The sequence below is a fragment of the Hylobates moloch genome, unplaced genomic scaffold (assembly GCF_009828535.3).
Source record: "Hylobates moloch isolate HMO894 unplaced genomic scaffold, HMol_V3 SCAFFOLD_14, whole genome shotgun sequence".
NCBI lineage: Eukaryota > Metazoa > Chordata > Mammalia > Primates > Hylobatidae > Hylobates > Hylobates moloch.
The window spans coordinates 47,578,309-47,595,688 of NW_026652289.1; the positions used below are offsets into that span (position 1 = coordinate 47,578,309).

The 17,380-nt window shown below is 36.7% G+C and overlaps 1 protein-coding gene across 5 annotated transcripts in view; it reads right to left on the reverse strand.

The window, feature by feature from the left end:
- The window catches only part of IL16 (interleukin 16), a 108,712-nt gene that overhangs the window by 47,575 nt on the left and 43,757 nt on the right, over positions 1–17,380 (reverse strand). Inside the window, exon 2 of one of the 5 annotated variants that reach the window (XM_032175581.2) lies at positions 2,259–2,489. The exons of the other annotated variants lie outside the window; for them this stretch is intronic. Coding sequence (XP_032031472.1) covers positions 2,259–2,336 — 78 coding nt within the window. The 5' untranslated portion in view covers positions 2,337–2,489. The remainder of the gene's footprint in view (positions 1–2,258; positions 2,490–17,380) is intronic. 5 annotated transcript variants of the gene reach the window in all.

The window sequence follows — 17,380 nt, forward strand, 5'->3', positions numbered from 1 at the left end:
GAATAGAAAACCGTGCTTAGCAAAATTGGATTTTGACACTGACCATAGAAGTACTCAGATTATCTGTCTCCCCTACTAAATGATAAGTACTATAAGAGCAGGGATTTAGAATCACCATCATCCTTTCACTCATAGACATACATTCATTTGTTTAATTGCAAATATTGAATGAATAAATTACATTAATAGTAAACTAATGCGACACAAATTGAATGAATCCGTCAGCTGTTACATGTCAAGTTCTTTGTTAGACATTGTGCATATAGCTGTGACCAAGAGAGACAAGGATGTTGATCTTGGAGAAAATGCATTTTAGTGAAAGATGACTGACAATAAACAAGCAAAATAAAGGTGAAAGATAATTACGGAGAATGATAAGTGCTCTGAAGAAAAGAACTAGAGAGTGATGTGGATAGGGAGCCTGGCAGGTATGTTTTAGAGACAAGGATCGAGCAAGTTACATTGTTCTGGCATACCTGGCACATAACAGGCACTTGCGAATATTTGTTGAATGAATGTTACATAAATGGATTTCTTAATATTGAACTATCCATGCATTATTAAGGGTATTATGATTTTACTATATTGCTGATTACTATATGCAAATATTTAATTTAGGGCTTTTAAAAATCAATATTGTTAAACTTGTTTATGGTTCTCTTATCCTTTTTCTACCTTGCTATATTAATGAAATATATATATATTAATTTATTATACATCTCTCCTCACCCTGGAATTTTAGGGATGGGTGTAGGGATATGGACTGATAATGAGGATGGTGGTATTAATTATTTTATCTTTCTGAAACAGTTTTCTGTTATTCTATTTTATAACTTTGTTATCCACAATGATCTTGACTTAATTCTTGAGTTATATTGGTTTTATTACTCACTACCATAATCCTTGTGTGTGTGCGCACATGTTGTGCGTGCGTATATGCACATATATGTGTATATATATATATATATATATAGAGAGAGAGAGAGAGAGCGACAGAGAGCGACAGACAGAGAGAGAGCAAGAGTGACAGAGAGAAAGCAGGACAGGACAGGGTGGTGCTCTGCTGCCCGGCTGGAGTGCAGTGGTGTGATCTCGGCTCACTGCAGCCTCGACCTCCTGGGCTCCAGAGATCCTCCCACTCAGCTTCCTGAGTAGCTGGTACTACAGATGCATGCCAGCATGCCCAGCTAGTTTATGTATTTTTTGTAGAGATGGAGTTTCATCATGTTGCCCAGGCTGATCTCAAACTCCTGGGCTCACGTGATCCTCCCACCTCAGCCTCCCAAAGTGTAAGGACTACAGGTGTGAGTCATCGTGCCTAGCCAATCAAATTTTCTTTGCTCTCTTTTTATACTAATAATTTAGAAAATATTTTATAGTATTGAGTATGTAAGCAGTATATTAAACAACATACTTGGACTCATTTCCATACCAGGGTCAGTAATGAAACAGAAAACACGACTCTTCCCTCATCTAAGATGAGATTTTGAGACAACTTTTACTTTCTTCCCTTTCCTCATCCTGAGATTTTAGGGATGGGTATAGGGATAGAGACTGATAATGAGGATGATGGTATTAATTACTTTATTTCTCTTCCTGAAGTTGTTTTCTGATTATTCTATTTTGTAACTTTGGTAGCCACAATGATCTTCACTTAACTCTTGAGTTATATTGGTTTTATTACTCTACCATAATTCTTGTGTGTGTGTGTACACATGCTGTGTGTATCTGTGTACGTCTGTGTGTGTGTCTGTGTGTGTGTGTGTTTTCTTTCAGGAAAGCTCTCTGAATATCTGCATGTCTAGGAATGTCTTTCTGTGGTTGGCACATGTGAATGATTGGCTGAGTATAGAATCTTTGGATATTGGTTACTCGACCTGGAAACTAGACGGTTTAAATGCTTTCTGGGACTTAGCGTTTCAGGGTATAGTTTGTTGGAGACACTGACACTGTATTATAACTCTATCCTAACTGACTTAACTGCGTTTCTTAGAAGCCAGGCTTAGTGATGCCTGGTTAATTTCATGTGCCAAGGGTTTGCAGAACCCAGCACCTGGTGCATTTTCCAGAACAGAGGGAGGATCTATGCTTGCCTCTCACTATGTGCCAAATAACCCACCCTCAGCTGCAGCCCCTGCCACTGTGAGCTAGTAGGTATTGAGGGGCTCTGCTGGAATCTGTCTCCCTCATTCCCTTGGCTTTTCCCTCTTATGTGGTCAATGGCAGGCTAATGAGCCCTTCCCTCAATCCAATCTCACCTGCACTTTGTCGTGCAGAAAGTTCTCATGAGTTCCAGAATGTGTTGGCCCCTTTCCATGGTTTCCTGTTTCTGACATGCATTTCTCCCTATTTGTATATTCCTTTTGAATTTTGATAGAAATTTCTAACAGGTGGAGGAGTTAATCAAGTGTACTCTGTCGCCATCTGGAGCCAGAAGTCCACTCAGTCTTTTTGAAAAAGATTGTTTCCAGTTCTGACACAAGGGGATCCTGCAAGAAACCACATGTCAATTCCCTTTTATTTCTTATACAAGTCAATGTTTAAAACTAGAGAACTCATCCTGAAGGACTCCTTTTCAGCAGCAGATGGTGCTACATTAACTTGGACAAAACTACCTTCTCTAACCAGGCTAACCAGGGAATTCTTTTAAAGGGGAGAAAGCAGTGACTCTATAGAGAAGGTAGCTGAGTTCAGTTGAATTCTTGAGACTCTGTATTGCCAGAACTTAGCATAATGAGTAGTTCTCTGAATTCAATGCTTCATAAAACACAATATTCAAAAGATATTTCTTAGTTACAGTAGATTGACAAGGTAATGTCCTGATTCTAATTTCAAGACCTCCCTCTGGCACTGAGAAGTGAAAGCTTCTTTATGTAAATCCAGTGAGACTATGAAAGTAAAACATAGAATGTGATTTTATTAACTTTTTAGGGTCCATTGAGCATAAGGAAGCCTAGTAAAACAGCCAGTTGGTCTACTTATCCATGAGGAGCAAGCCCTATGTGCAAAGGATCTTTGAAATTGATATTTTATCTCAAATATCTAGCTGCATGAACGTAAATAAGTAAATGATGTGTACACAATACATCGAATACTAAGCACCTTTAAAAATGTTTATAGAGTCCGGGCGCGGTGGCTCACACCTGTAATCCCCGCACTTTGGGAGGCCAAAGTGGGGGGATCACTGGAGCTCAGGGGTTCAAGGAGTTCAAGACCACCTGGCCAACATGGCAAAACCCGTCTCTACTAAAAATACAAAAAAACTAGCCGGCATGTTGGCATTCACCTGCAGTCCCAGCTACTTGGGAGGCTGAGGCAGGAGAATCGCATAAACCTGGGAGGCAGAGGTTGCAGAGAACCAAGATCCTGCCACTGTACTTCAGCCTGGGTGACAGAGCAAGACTCCGTCTCAAAAAAAAAAAAAAAAGTTTGTAAAGAGTTGTGACATAGATATACCTGTGTCATCATAGTAAGTTTAAAAAAAAGATATTATCTAATGACGATAACTGACTACAATCATGTAAAATATACACAGAAAAAGGGCAAAAGGGCTGGAAATAAGTATACCAAAACAGTAACACTCATTCATTCAACAAATGTTTATTAAGCACTTACTCTGTACCAGGCACTGTTCCAAGTACTGAGGGTGTGACAGCAGACATGAAACACAAGGTCCTGCTCTCATGAATTAGCAAGAGTCGGTTTGGGTGATGGAATTATGGATACTATTTTTTCACACCTTTCTGGATTTTCTATATTTTCCATAGAGAGTATATGCTACTTTTAGAATCAAACCAAAAATAAATGATTACTTTTACATTTATTTCAATTGTCACATTGGTAGACTTAAAGCCTGTTTATTTTTAAACGTCTTTCTTTTAATCCTCTTTGTAAGTTCTGAGTCCAAGTCACAGTTGGAAATTGCCTGGCCTGTAAAGCCAGTTGATTGCAGGAGAATCATAGGAAGTGGAGCCTCTCCCTGCCCCGCCCGCCCAGATTAGCTGTAAATGCTTAATGCCATGTTAGAGGGAAAGCTTTCTCTGGGGGTTTCAGTGTTGGCTGTAGAAGGCCTTATCCAAAAGACACTGAACCGACTGGGACCCCACTTGGCCCCTCAGTTCTCCACATTTCAGTGGCTCAGTCTCTTCTTTCCATGGCACCTGGGAAGAGCAATCTCAGTTTCCACATGCAGGGAGGTGTAGCCTCTTGTGCATGCACAAGGCTATGCAGATGAGTCCTTCTCCTTCCTTCACAAGTCTGTATCCTCCAACCAAAGCCATCTCAGACACAGAAGACAGAAGGCTGTTCCCTTCCCACTGCCATGCAGCCAGTCTCTGAAGTAGCCGGAGGCTCCAGTAAGGTGTATCTCACTAGGCTATAATCAAGTTCTTTGAGAGTTTTGTGAAATTGATGTGCTTCACTTCAACATGGCCATGGTGTGAAATGGCTCATGAGATGGCTACTAGGAGAGAATAGAAATGTTCTATCATGACCCAAGATGAGGTCTAAGTAGCGATTTTCTATCAAACACATAGAAAATCATATGATTCCTAAAGGTTCCTGAAACAGAGGCAGTGAACACATTTTTGGACCTTCTATTTTCTCGACACCAACAAGAGTCTAGTACTCATCTATACTCTGGGACTATTTCAAGTTATTGTTCAAGCTAAACAGTTTCTTCATCAGAAATGAGCAGTAGAGAAAGGGTCATGAGACCAGCAGCACTCACTCTCTCATGACTCTGAGCTTGTCAATTATCTGGGCTCAGTTTCCTCTTTAGTAAAGCTGAGGGGTGAACTAAACAATCTCTAAAATCACTTTAAGCTCTTTACTTTTAATAGTAACTGATGGTTATGTTTAAAGGGCACCTCTCTCAAATGATCACATGTCAGAACATCTTACATAAGAACAAAGCATCTGGTCTCTCTCTGGCAAGTATGTCCTGGGTGGAGAGGTTTCTCATCAAAGGATTCTCTGTAGTGTAGAAGCCCCACGAACGTCTGCACAGTGTGACTCCCTCCCAGCACACAGAACAGAACTCTTCTGTTTCTGCTCTCAAGGTGGGGCTGCTCTCAGAGCTGAAGATTTGTCATCGAGGTCAGGGGCTGTCAAAATCATTTCTAAACACATTTTCCCTATTCTCATCAGAGACTGTGGCCCTGGGCAGAGGTTCTATGGGTGATACACCCTGTAATTACCTGGGTACCAGTCTCTCCATCTGCCAGTCCCCACGGCGACTGAGCGAGAAATGGGGTCAACTGTCCAGAGAACTCTTTAAATATTTTTTCCAAAGTTAGGATTGGTCATGTAACTGCTAGGGCTGAACAGTCAACTCCAAGAAATGGGGGAAAAAACAAAAACAAACAAGATTCTCATGCAACCAGGGAATGGATCCAGAATGAAGATGGAGAATTCTGGGGCATTGTGTCCTACAAACAAGGTGATTCCAAATCCTAAACTTCTCCCCAAAGATCATGACAATTCCATTGCTCTGTTTGGAGTGTTTATTTTTTACGTAGCCAGCCCTGGCTGACATCACTGGCATTACTGACAGAAGCCTGATGCTTCTGGAGTTGGCTACTGCATTCCCCTTCCATCCAAACCTTACCATTTTCTCTTCGAACTGAGATGCCATAGCTGCTCCAGTCTAAGGGAACCACAAAATAGAATTCAACTGTCCTCCTGATTGAGGCTTATTTCCTGTGGTTGAATTGATCATACAGCTACAGGCTTTGATCCTCCAGTCATGAGGATAAACAAGTAGGCCCCAGCAGATTGGTTCTGGGATGGCCACATGTCATGTGGGATGATGAGGCCACAGATCTCCTGATATGGAGGGGAAGGTTGGGAACCAGAAATCTAAAATTTCTCAAGTTCTTACTCTCCGACCCCTGCATGACTGCAGTTCCCAAGTCCTTATAATCTTACCTTCTCAACCTTCCCCAGCACACCCATTCCCACTGCCAATGGCATAGCTCAGGATATTTGTTTTAGATTGGACTATTATTAATACAATGCCCTAGGGGGTATAGAAAAACTATTTTAAAAATATAGTTTACAAATAGTGCTGGGACAACCAGATATTCACATGCAAAAGAGTGAAGCTGGACTCCTTTCTCACACCATACACAAAAAGGACCTCAAAATAGATCATAGATCTATATGTCAGAGCTAATACTATAAAAGTCTTAAAGAAAATATAGGAGTAAATCTTGGGTTGGGTTAGGGAGAGGCTTCTTCAGTATGATACAAAAAGCACAAATGACAAAAGACAGATAAATGAGCTTCGTCAAAATTCAAAACTTTTGTGCCTCAAAGGACACCATCAAGGAAGTGAAAAAACAACCTATAGAAATGGAGAAAATATTTGCAAATCATATATCTGATAAGGGACTTGTGTATCTAGAATATACAAAGGATGCTTACCACTCAAAAATAAAAAGACAAATAACCTAATTTTTATAAATAGGCAAAAAATATGAATAGACATTTTTTCAAATGATATACAAGAAGACTAGAAGCACATAAAAAGATATTCAACATCATTAACCATCAAGGAGATGCAAATCAAAACCACAATGAGATGCCACTCGCACGTACTAGGATGGCTATAATCACACCCACTTCATACCTGCTAGTATAAGGAGGAGATGAGAAATTGGAATGCTCTTACATTGATGGTGGAAATGTAAAATGGAGCAGGGGGTTTGGAAAACAGTGTCAGTTTTTCAAAAAGTTAAATATAGAGTTACCATATGATCCAGCAGTTCCATTCCTAGGTATATACCCAAGGGAAATGAAAACATAAAACCACACAAAAACTTGTACAAAAAAGTTCAAAGCAGCATTATTCATGAATCCAAAACATAGAAACAACCTGTGTCCATTAGCTGATAAATGGATGAATAAAATGGGGTATATCCATATAATGGAAGATTGCCAATTAAAATGAATGAATACATTAAGACATTAAAATGAATGAACTGATACATGCTACAACATGAATGAGTCTTGAAAACATTAAATGAAATGAAAGAAGCCAGTCACGAGAGACCACATATTGTATAATTCTATTTATATTATGTCCAGAATAAGCAAATCTATAGATAGAAAGTGGATTAGTGGGTAATTAGGGATCGGGCAGGAATGAGGGGCATAAGGAGTAACAGCTAATGGGTGGGAGGTTTCTTTTTTGGGGGACAAAAATGTTCTAAAATTATACAGTGGTGTGGTTGTACAACTCTGTAAATATACTAAAAACCATTTAACATTACACTTTAAATTGTTTGTGTGGTATGTGAGTTAATATCTTAATAAAACCATTAAAAATATTCACTCATCTATTCCTAATTTCCCTGCCTTTAATCTTTTCTCCCTGAAATTCCTCTGTACCTTGTTGCCAGCATAATTTTATAAAAATGCAAATGCTACCCATGAAACTTTCTATTAAAACTAATGGCTCTGTCTTTCATGAATTCAAGACCAAATCCAAACCCCTTGGTATGTCATTCAACATCCCTCCTCCTCTGACACTACCCAGATAGCCCCAAATCTCCATTGCACTTTGTTAGTCCACTTCCTACCAGTGGATCCTGGTATTTCCTGCTGTTTATGTAGATACCCATCCATTCTCTCCTTCATCCTTCTGGAATCAATTTAGAATTGATTTACAGAACCTTTGTAGTGATGTCCCCAGACAAATAGCTGTCTCCTGAGAAAACCATGGACTTCTCCACCAGTCAGACCCTAGGAAGGATTAAAATATCCACGGTTGTTTACAGTTGTTTTCAAACCTGATAGGACCAGTTTTTCATTGCTCTTCATCTTGACTCATCTTACATGTTTCCAAACACATTACAGAATTATGTTACTTAGTTAAGAAATTATTTCTGTTAATAATTTGGGAGAAGGTCCTCTTAAAAAAAACTCTAGGTAATATTAAAATAATTGGCTATTTTTTTTCCAGAAACAGTGTGTATATTTTTATTTACTTAATAGAAATGACCCTCAGTAGAGTTTTCATTATGCTAGTTCCAGTGGGATTTTTGAAAGGAGTAAGCAAAGTAATGTATGCAATGACTATCAAGAGCCCTAAGAATCTAGTTAGTCTATAAGTAGTGCCAAGCTATTTTCCAAATATTCCTCAGTTCTGTCACTTTCTTTTTATATTCTAGAAATTTATTATAGAAACTAACTGGACAAGGTACACAAAGATGTCTATACAAATATGTTCATCATCATATTGTTTGTAATAGAAAACATGGAGGGGGACATTCAATGATAGGAGAATGACTAAAGGTGTCATGACAGGAGACTTCCATGTCTAGTAGTATAGTGGATCCTTCTACTAAATAAAAGTAAAAGAGCCAAAGTGGGAGGATTGCTTGAGGCCAGGAGTTCAAGACCAGTCTGGGCAACAAAGTGAGATCCATCTCTACAAAGATTTTTAAAATTTTGCCAGTGTGGTGGTACGAACCTGTAGTACCAGCTACTTGGGTGGCTGTGGTAGGAGGATCACTTGAGCCCAAGAGGTTGAGATTGCAGTAAGGTAAGATCACACCACTGTATCCCAGCCCGGTCAACAGTGAGAGACCCTGTCTCTAGAAACACAAAAACAAAAACAAGTGGAAGTGTTGCATGGGATGTAAATGTATCAATAAAATAGCAAATGGGTAAGGAATACCTGGAGGCCAAAAAGTAAATAAAAGCTGTACCATAGCTTTTCTGAGAAACAAGCAGAGCCCAGAAGCTGGAGATTGCTCTGAGATAATTTGATGAACTGGTTGAACTTGAACTTTGTCTTTCTTAGCTTTATGGGATATTGGGAACAGAAGAGAAATACCAGTTCCTTCCTAAGAAAGAGAGTTTAACAGGATACTTCTCTCGCATAAAAAGGGAGCCCCAAAGGATATATCTTCATTTTAAGTTTGAACTGGAAATAAATCAATCCCCTCCCTCAGGAAATGCATGAAAACAATTAATCAGGAAATGACCCTGAATGGAAGGAGGAAAATCTTCCCCCCAGAGGAATAATCATTACCAGATGGCTTTTGCAAGAGTTGGCAACCTTAATTAATACATATGGACATCTTTTTAAAGCCTCTAGATAAGAATTTAGTTTAAAATGATTCCAGGCTGGTGGTGCCCCACTACCTGGCAGAAACAAATTTGAATCTTCTCTGCAGGAACCAGCTTTGACTTCGGTCACAAAACTTCCCACAAAATGACAAAACATATGAGCTGTCACAGAAAAAAAAATCAAAACAAAACAAAACAAAAGATAAAACACACATTGAAACAAGGTCCTAGGTCAAGTGTGGTGGCTCCCACCTGTAATTGCAGCACTTTGAGAGGCTGAGGTGGGCAGATCACTTGAGGCCAAGAGCTTGAGACAACCTGACCAACATGGTGAAGCCCCACCTCTACTTAAAATAAAAAAGAAATAAAAGTAGCCGGGAGTGGTGGCTCATGCCTGTAATCCCAGCTACTCGTGAGGCTGAGGCATGAGAATCACTTGAACTCAGGAGGCAGAGGTTGCAGTGAGCCGAGGTCATGTCACTGCACTCCAACCTGGGCGACAGAGCAAGACTGTCTCAAAACAAAAAACAAGGTTCTAAGAGAGAGAACTACAAGGAGCAACACACCATAATCAGACCTGTGAAGACTTCTAATTATGGAGTGAGCAGACACAGAATACAAAATAAACATATTTAATATTTTTAAAACAAAAAAGAAGTGACTGAGAAATTTGAGAAGGGAGAAAATAAGGTTTCCCAGCCAACTTGAAAAAGCAGCACAAAATTTAAAAAATTATTCTTATTAAAAATTAAATAGATGGATGAAAAGTATATTAGACAGTGTTAAAGAGAGGATGAAAGAATTAGAATAATACTCAGATGGTAACATAAAGAAAACATAAAAGAGAGGTAAAGAAACATGTAAGATAGAGTGACAAAGCCTAACATCTAATCAGAGTTCCACAAGAAGGGAATAGGAATAATGAGGTAGAAGTATACTTCACGTAATTATTGAAAATCTTTCAGTCCTGAAGAAATGCATCAATTCATGAAACCAACAAATCCCAAATAAGATAAATAAAAAAAGCATATCTAGATTGTTCTTAGCAAAACTGCAAAACACCAAAACATATAGAAGACTTTAAAACAGCAGCCAGAGAGAAAAGACAGATTAACTTCAAAAGGGCAAAAATCAAACTTAAAGCTCACTTCTCAACAGCAATTGTATAAGTCAAAGCAGTGTAATGATTAGTTCAGTGTAATCATCAACATAGAATTGTATACCAGCTAAAATATCTTCAAAAATGAGTAAAATAAAGGTCTTTACAGACAGAAAAAAAAAAATCCCAAGGGAGTTTGCCACCAATATACTCTCACTAAAAGAAATTCCAAAAATATGTTTTTCTTTAGAAAGAAGAGAAGTGACCCAAGATGAAGGCCTGTGAGGCAAAGAATGATGATTAAAAGAAAGAGTTGATATTCAGGTAAATCTAAACAAAAAGTGACTGTCTGAAGTAATAATAATATGTTATGGTTTTACAAATAAAAATGGAGCAATTTACCTGTTAACAAAAGGATATGAGCCAGGAAAACATACTATTGGGGTGAAAATATTCAATGGTTTTTCTGTTATTCAGGAAGAGGGTAAAAGTAAAAATTCATAAGTTTTACACTTTGAAAACCTTCATATACATGCCAAATTTTCTGAGTTCACCATACAATCACAGAAATAGGTCTGGGTGCGGTGGCTCATGTCTGTCTGTAATCCCAGCACTTTGGGATGCACAAACAGGCAGATCACTTGAGCTCAGGAGTTCAAGACCAGCCTGGGCAACATGGCGAAACCCCAACTCTACTAAAAATACAAAAATTAGCCAGGTATGGTGGTGGGCGCCTGTAATCCCAGCCACTTGGGGTGGAGTTTGCCATGAACAGAGCCTGCACCATTGCACTCCAGCCTGGGCGATACAGTGAGACTCTGTCTCAAAAAAAAAAAAAAAAGAAAAAAGAAAGAAAAACAATCACACAAATAGAATTAGAAACAGAATCAAGAGGAGGAGAAAGGGAATGAGAAAATATAATCAATAAAAAGACAAAGCAGAGAATAAAACAGGGAAAATGGAATAAATATTAAACGTGAAATAATTTTACTTATAATTTAAGGGGTTAAATATAATTTTAAAGATAAATATAATTTTAAAGATAATTTTTAATAATTTTAAATATAATAATAAAAATAATTTTAAAGAGATTCATCTAAGAGGCAAAGATGACAATTGTCAAGATAGATTTACATTGTAAATCCAACCATAAACCATTTAAGAAATATACAAGTAAAATAAAAGAAGACAAAAAGTTCAAAAAGCAACAGCCATTCACATACACATTCACACATACATATGTAGGTGTGTGTGTAGTTGAAAACAAAAGAATAAAAACTAGATACAAGTAGATAGATATAGACATAGACAGATAGTGGGTAGATAGATAGATAGCTCAGACAACTGCTAATAAAAATAAAGCTAGTACCACTTTATAGACAGGGTAGACTCAAACAAAAATAATAGAGATAAACTCAGGATACAAATTATAACTGCTTTCAATCATAAAGAATATATAACAATTCTAAATGTGTTCACACCTTATAACATAGCCTCATAATGCTGAAATAACTAAAAGGAAAATCTAGCATGAGATTTTTAACTGACTCCTTAAGAAACTGATAGATCAAGCAGACAAAAAGCAGTAAGGTTAATAGCTATATATAATGTCTCTTTAAACATAAACAAAATATGAAAATAATCTTATATGGGGTCATCAAATAATTCTCAACAATTCTGAATAACTGGAATGACCCACTCCATGCTTTCTGACAACACCACAATTAATTATAAGGCACTTAAAAATGTTAACTGGGGAGAGAGAAAACAGATGAGTTGCTGCTAGAGGTTAAGGATGCTGGGAAGAGGGGTGGGGTGTGATTCTGAAGGGTGGCATTAGGGAGATCTTAGTGGCGAGGGAGCACTTTGGTGTCTTCGCTGAAGTGGAAGTTACAAGGGATAAAATAGCATAGAACTACACACACACCGTAGCAATGTCAAATTTGTGGTTTTGATGTTTTACTATAGCTATGTAAGGGGGAACCAATGGGGAAAACTGGGTGAAGGGTACATGAGACTTCTCTGTACTATCTTTGCAACTTCATGTGAATATGTAGTTACTCGAAAAGAAAAAGGTTTTGATTTTTGTCTTTAAGGTAACTGGAAAATAACTACATATTTGAAAATCAAGAAACATACCTCCAAATAACTCATGGGTCAAAGAAGAAATCATACTGGAAATTTAAAACATTTAGAACAGAATGATAATAAAATTTTACATATTAAATCTTGTGGAATGCAGCTAAAGATAAAACAGTGCTTACAGGAAAAGTTATCTCAAGTGCTTATATTAAAAAGGAAGAAAAGCTGAAAATAATGGGCTAATCATCAAAGAAAGTAGAGAAAATGATAAAGATATGGACAAAATTTATTAAATAAAAATACACATATAATAGGGGAGTTGACAAAATTATAAGCTGGTTCTGTGAAAAGATTTTAAAATACTGATGACGCTCCAGCAAGGTCACTCAAGACCAAAAAAAAAGAAAAAGAAAAGAAAGAAAACGCAAATAAAATGATGGTTGAAAGGGGACACAATTACAGATACAGTAAAGATTAAAAGATGATAAGAAGACATTACAAATAACTGTATAGCATAAATTTGAACAACTAGATAAAATGAGAAAATTCTGAGGAAAATAAACTGTATCAAAATCAACTCAAGAAAGACAAGGAAACTTTTACGGGCCTGTAAAAATTAAAGAAACAGAGTGGTTTTAACTCTTTCCACAAAGAAAACACTGGTACCAGATGGTTTTAAACAGTAAGTTCTATAAGTCATTGAAGAAATAAATAATTCCAAACCTGGAATACAAATTCCAGAATGTAGATAATGAGAAACCACACCTCACATTTTAGAAGGGTGGCAAACTTAGTTACATGGCAAGGAAAAAGGAAACGTTGACACCAGTAAAAGAGATGAGCATGGTATCAGTGTGAGGTCAGTGTAACCTTGGAGCCAGTACAGGAGAAAAATTCCAAGGCCATCACACTCATGAACATAAAAATTACAAATAAAATCATAGTCGACTGAATCCAGGGATTCAAAGATTTGTTGAACACTGGCAAATAAATGAAATCGTTTACCACTTTAACAGATTAAGAAGAAAAATTATCTTAAAAGACCACAGAGTGTATGAATTCGTTTTATACGCTATCTGGAAAAGGCAGAAAAAGAAAGACAGAACAGAAAAATGGTTGCCAAGGGTTGGGGTGGGGAGATGGTTGGACGACAAAAGGGCAGCCTAAGGGAACTTTCAAAGGTGACAGAACCAACTCTTCTATATCCTGATTGTGGTGGTGGTTCCATGACCCTGCATATGTTAAAATTCATAAAACTCTCGCATTTTAGAAGGGTGGCAAACTTCTTTGTGGAAAGAGTTAAAATCGCTCCGTTTCTTTAATTTTTACAGGCCTGTAAAAGTTTCCCTGTTTTTCTTGAGTTGATTTTGATACAGTTTATTTTCCTCAGAACTTTCTCATTTTATCTAGTTGTTCAAATTTATGCTATATAGTTATTTGTAATATCTTCTTATCACTGAAAAAACATAAAAGTCATTTTTACAGTATGTTAACTTAAAAATTAAAAAAATTAAAAGGGGGTTTGAAGAAACAAAACCATTATTATTCATAGATGATATTATTATGTAGAAAATAAAATCTAAGATAAAAAATTTGCAAAGAGCCTGAAGATGCTGAATATAACAACAATGAACAAAAATAAATTGCAGTTCCACTCTGGGAAGATGGAGTACACAGACTTTTCTCTATTTCTCCCAGTAAGTACAACTAAAAATGCTAGATATTTGATGTTAAACAAACATAAGAAGACTCTGAAAGGTAGAGAGAAGACAGATCAGATAGGAACCTTGGTACCCAAGGAATGACAAGATGACTTCTCTAGGAATTCTTTTGCCACATGTATTCCAGAATTGTAGCTGGCAATCTGAAATTGCCAGCAGGTACAGTCAAAAAAAAAAAAAAAGCCAAAACCAAAGTCTGATCTCTCTAGCCAAATGACCATGAAGGGACTGTTCAGCAAGACAGAAAACATTAGACAATAACTGCTCCACTCCACCAAAGAAACATGGGGCCCTGTCCCACCCATGCCAGCAGTGGCTGAATGGGAAGTGGCTGAATGGGAAACCTAGACTTCCATCTTTCCCAGGTAGTAACAACTTACTCCAACCCGGCTGTTGGGGTACTGTCAGAGAAGGCTGAGTAGAGTGATGGGACTTTCATCCCTGCCATACAGTAGAAAGCCCTTTTCACCCACAGCTTCAGTGTAAAACGTGGAGAACTGTAAATCACATCTCTATACAACATTAATGAGAGGCCCCTCACCTTGGGTGTCAATGAAGACCTGATGGGGAAGCTGGACTTCTACCTTTACCCAGCAGTAACAAATGGTGGCCCCTTCCCCACACTTGCAAGAATAATGTCAAAGGCAGCTAAAATGGAAGGTTTAAATAAGATCCAGGGCCTCATAACAATTTTTAAAAGTCCAGGATTCAATTGAAAATTACTAATCATACCAAACCCCAGAAATATTTTGAACAGGATAGAAGAAAAACCATCAATAGATGCCAACACTGAGATGATAGAAAATATAGAAATATCTGACAAAGATTTTAAGGCAGCTATCATAAAATGTTTTAAATAAGCAATTGCAAATATGGTCAAAACAATGAAAAAGAAAGTTTCAACAAATAAATAGAAGATATGAAGAATCAAGTGGAAACCTTAGCACTAAAACATATAATTACCAAAATAAACAAACTAAAGGAATGAACTCAGGGGACAGAGGAAAGAATCAATAAATTAGAATATGGAATAACAGAAATTACTCACTCTGAACAAGACAGAGAAAAATAGACTGGGAAAAAAATGAACCAAGCCTCAGGGATCTGTGATACTATAACAAAAGAGCTAACATTTGTGTCATAGGGTTGCGGAAGGAGAGAGAAAGAGAATGGGATTCAGAAATAATGGCTGAGCACTTCACAAATTTAGGAAAAGATATGAAATTACAGATTCAAGAAGCTTAGAGAATTCCAAACAATAAATCCAAAGAAACATACATAAAAGCCCATTATAATTTAACTTTAAAAACTAAACACATAAAATTATCTTTAAAAAAAAGCAGAAAGAAATAACACATTAATTATAAAGGAAACACAATTCAGATGACAGTAGATTTCTTATCTGAAAGAGGACAGAAGGATGTGCTATATTTTTAAGTAATGGAAGAAAAAAATTGTCAGCCCAAGGTCCTTTATCTAGCAAAAAATATTTTTTTCTGAAATGAAAGGGAAATCAAGAGATTCTGAGATGAAGGAAAATGAATAGAATTTGTCACCAACAGAACTATCCCAAAAAAACATCTAAAGGACATTCACTAAACAGAAGGAAAACAAACAAAAAGAATCTTAAAACATCAGGAAGGAAAAACACATGGCAAACAAAATGTGAGTAAATACAATAGACTTTTCTTCTCCTCTTGAGTTTTCTATTTGATGGTTGAAGCAAAAAATGTTAACACTGTGATGTGGTTTTAAGTGTATGCAAAGGAAATATTTTAAGACAATTATAGTATAAACGAGGTAGGTAAAGGGAAATAAGTTTTCTACACTTCACTTGAATTGGTAAAATGATCACTAGTAGACTGTAATGAGTTATGTCTATATAATGTAAAGCCTACAACAACAACTAAAAAAGCTATACAAGATTTTTTATAGAGACAATCAATGAAACTAACCTCTAGCAAGACTGCAACATTAATACAATAAAAAATAGAAAAGACACAAATTACTAATATCAGAAATAAAAGAGAAGCTATCACTACAAACCCTGAAGATTTCTGAAGGATAATAATGAAATACTACCAACCACTCTACACACATAAATGTACTAAATGAAATGTACCAATTCCTCAAAAAGCACAAACTACCACAACTATGCAAATATGAAAAATATAATTTGAATAGTTCTGTAACTATTAAGGACATTGAATTTGTAATTTCAAAACTTCCAAATGATAAACCTCTAGGGTCAGATGGCTTTACTGAAGAATTCTACCAAGCATTTAAAGAATTAACATAAATTGTACACAGTCTTTTCCAGAAAATGGCAGAAAATACATCCCAATTCACCTTATTAAGCTAATATTATCCTGGTACCAAAACCACACAAAGATTTACAAAAAAAGAAAACTACCAGCCAACAGTCTTCATAAATATAGATGCATGGCCAGACATGGTGGTTCATGCCTATAACACCAGCACTTTGGGAGACCGAGGCAGGTGGATTGCTTGAGCTCAGGAGTTTGAAACCAGACTGGGCAACATGGCAAAACTCTGTCTCTACAAAAAAAAAAATTAAGAAAATAAAAATTAGCCAGGCATGGTGGCACATGCCTATGGTCCCAGCTATTTGGGAGGCCGAGGTGGGAGGATTTCTTGAGCCTGAGAGGTGGAGACTGCAGTGAGCCACGACTGTGCCACTGCACTCCAGCCTGGGTGACAGAGCAAGACCTTGCCGCAAAAAAAAAACAACATATATATATATATATACATATATATATATATAATATACATATAAATATATATACTTATATAGATAATATATAAGCAAAATGTTAGCAAATTGAATTCATCAATATATGAAAAGAATTATACATGATGACCAAGTAGAATTATTCTGGGAATGCAAGGATGGCTCAATATTCAAGAATCAACTGATGTTATTTGCCCTATTAATAGGCTAAATAAGAAGAATCACATGATCATATCAATGAATGCAAAAAAATTTTTTGACCAAATTAAGTACCCAGTCATGATTAAAAGCTGTCAGTACACTAGGACTAGAGGAGAATATCTTCAACCTCATAAAGAACATCTGCAAAAATCCTATGGCTAAAACCATAATTAATAATGAAAACCAAATGTTTTCACCAAGACTGGGGACAAGGAAAGAATGCCCAATCTCAACACTTTTATTCAACACACTACTGGAAGTTCTACTTACTACAATAAGGAAACAAAAGAAAATAAAAAGCATAAAGATCCAAAAGGAAGAAATAAAACTGTCCTTGTTTGTGGATGATGTTGTTGTCTACACAGAAAAACTCAATGCCTAGAACTAATGAGTTTCAGTAATTCACAGGACATAAAAGTAACTTATAAAAATCAATTGTATTTATAT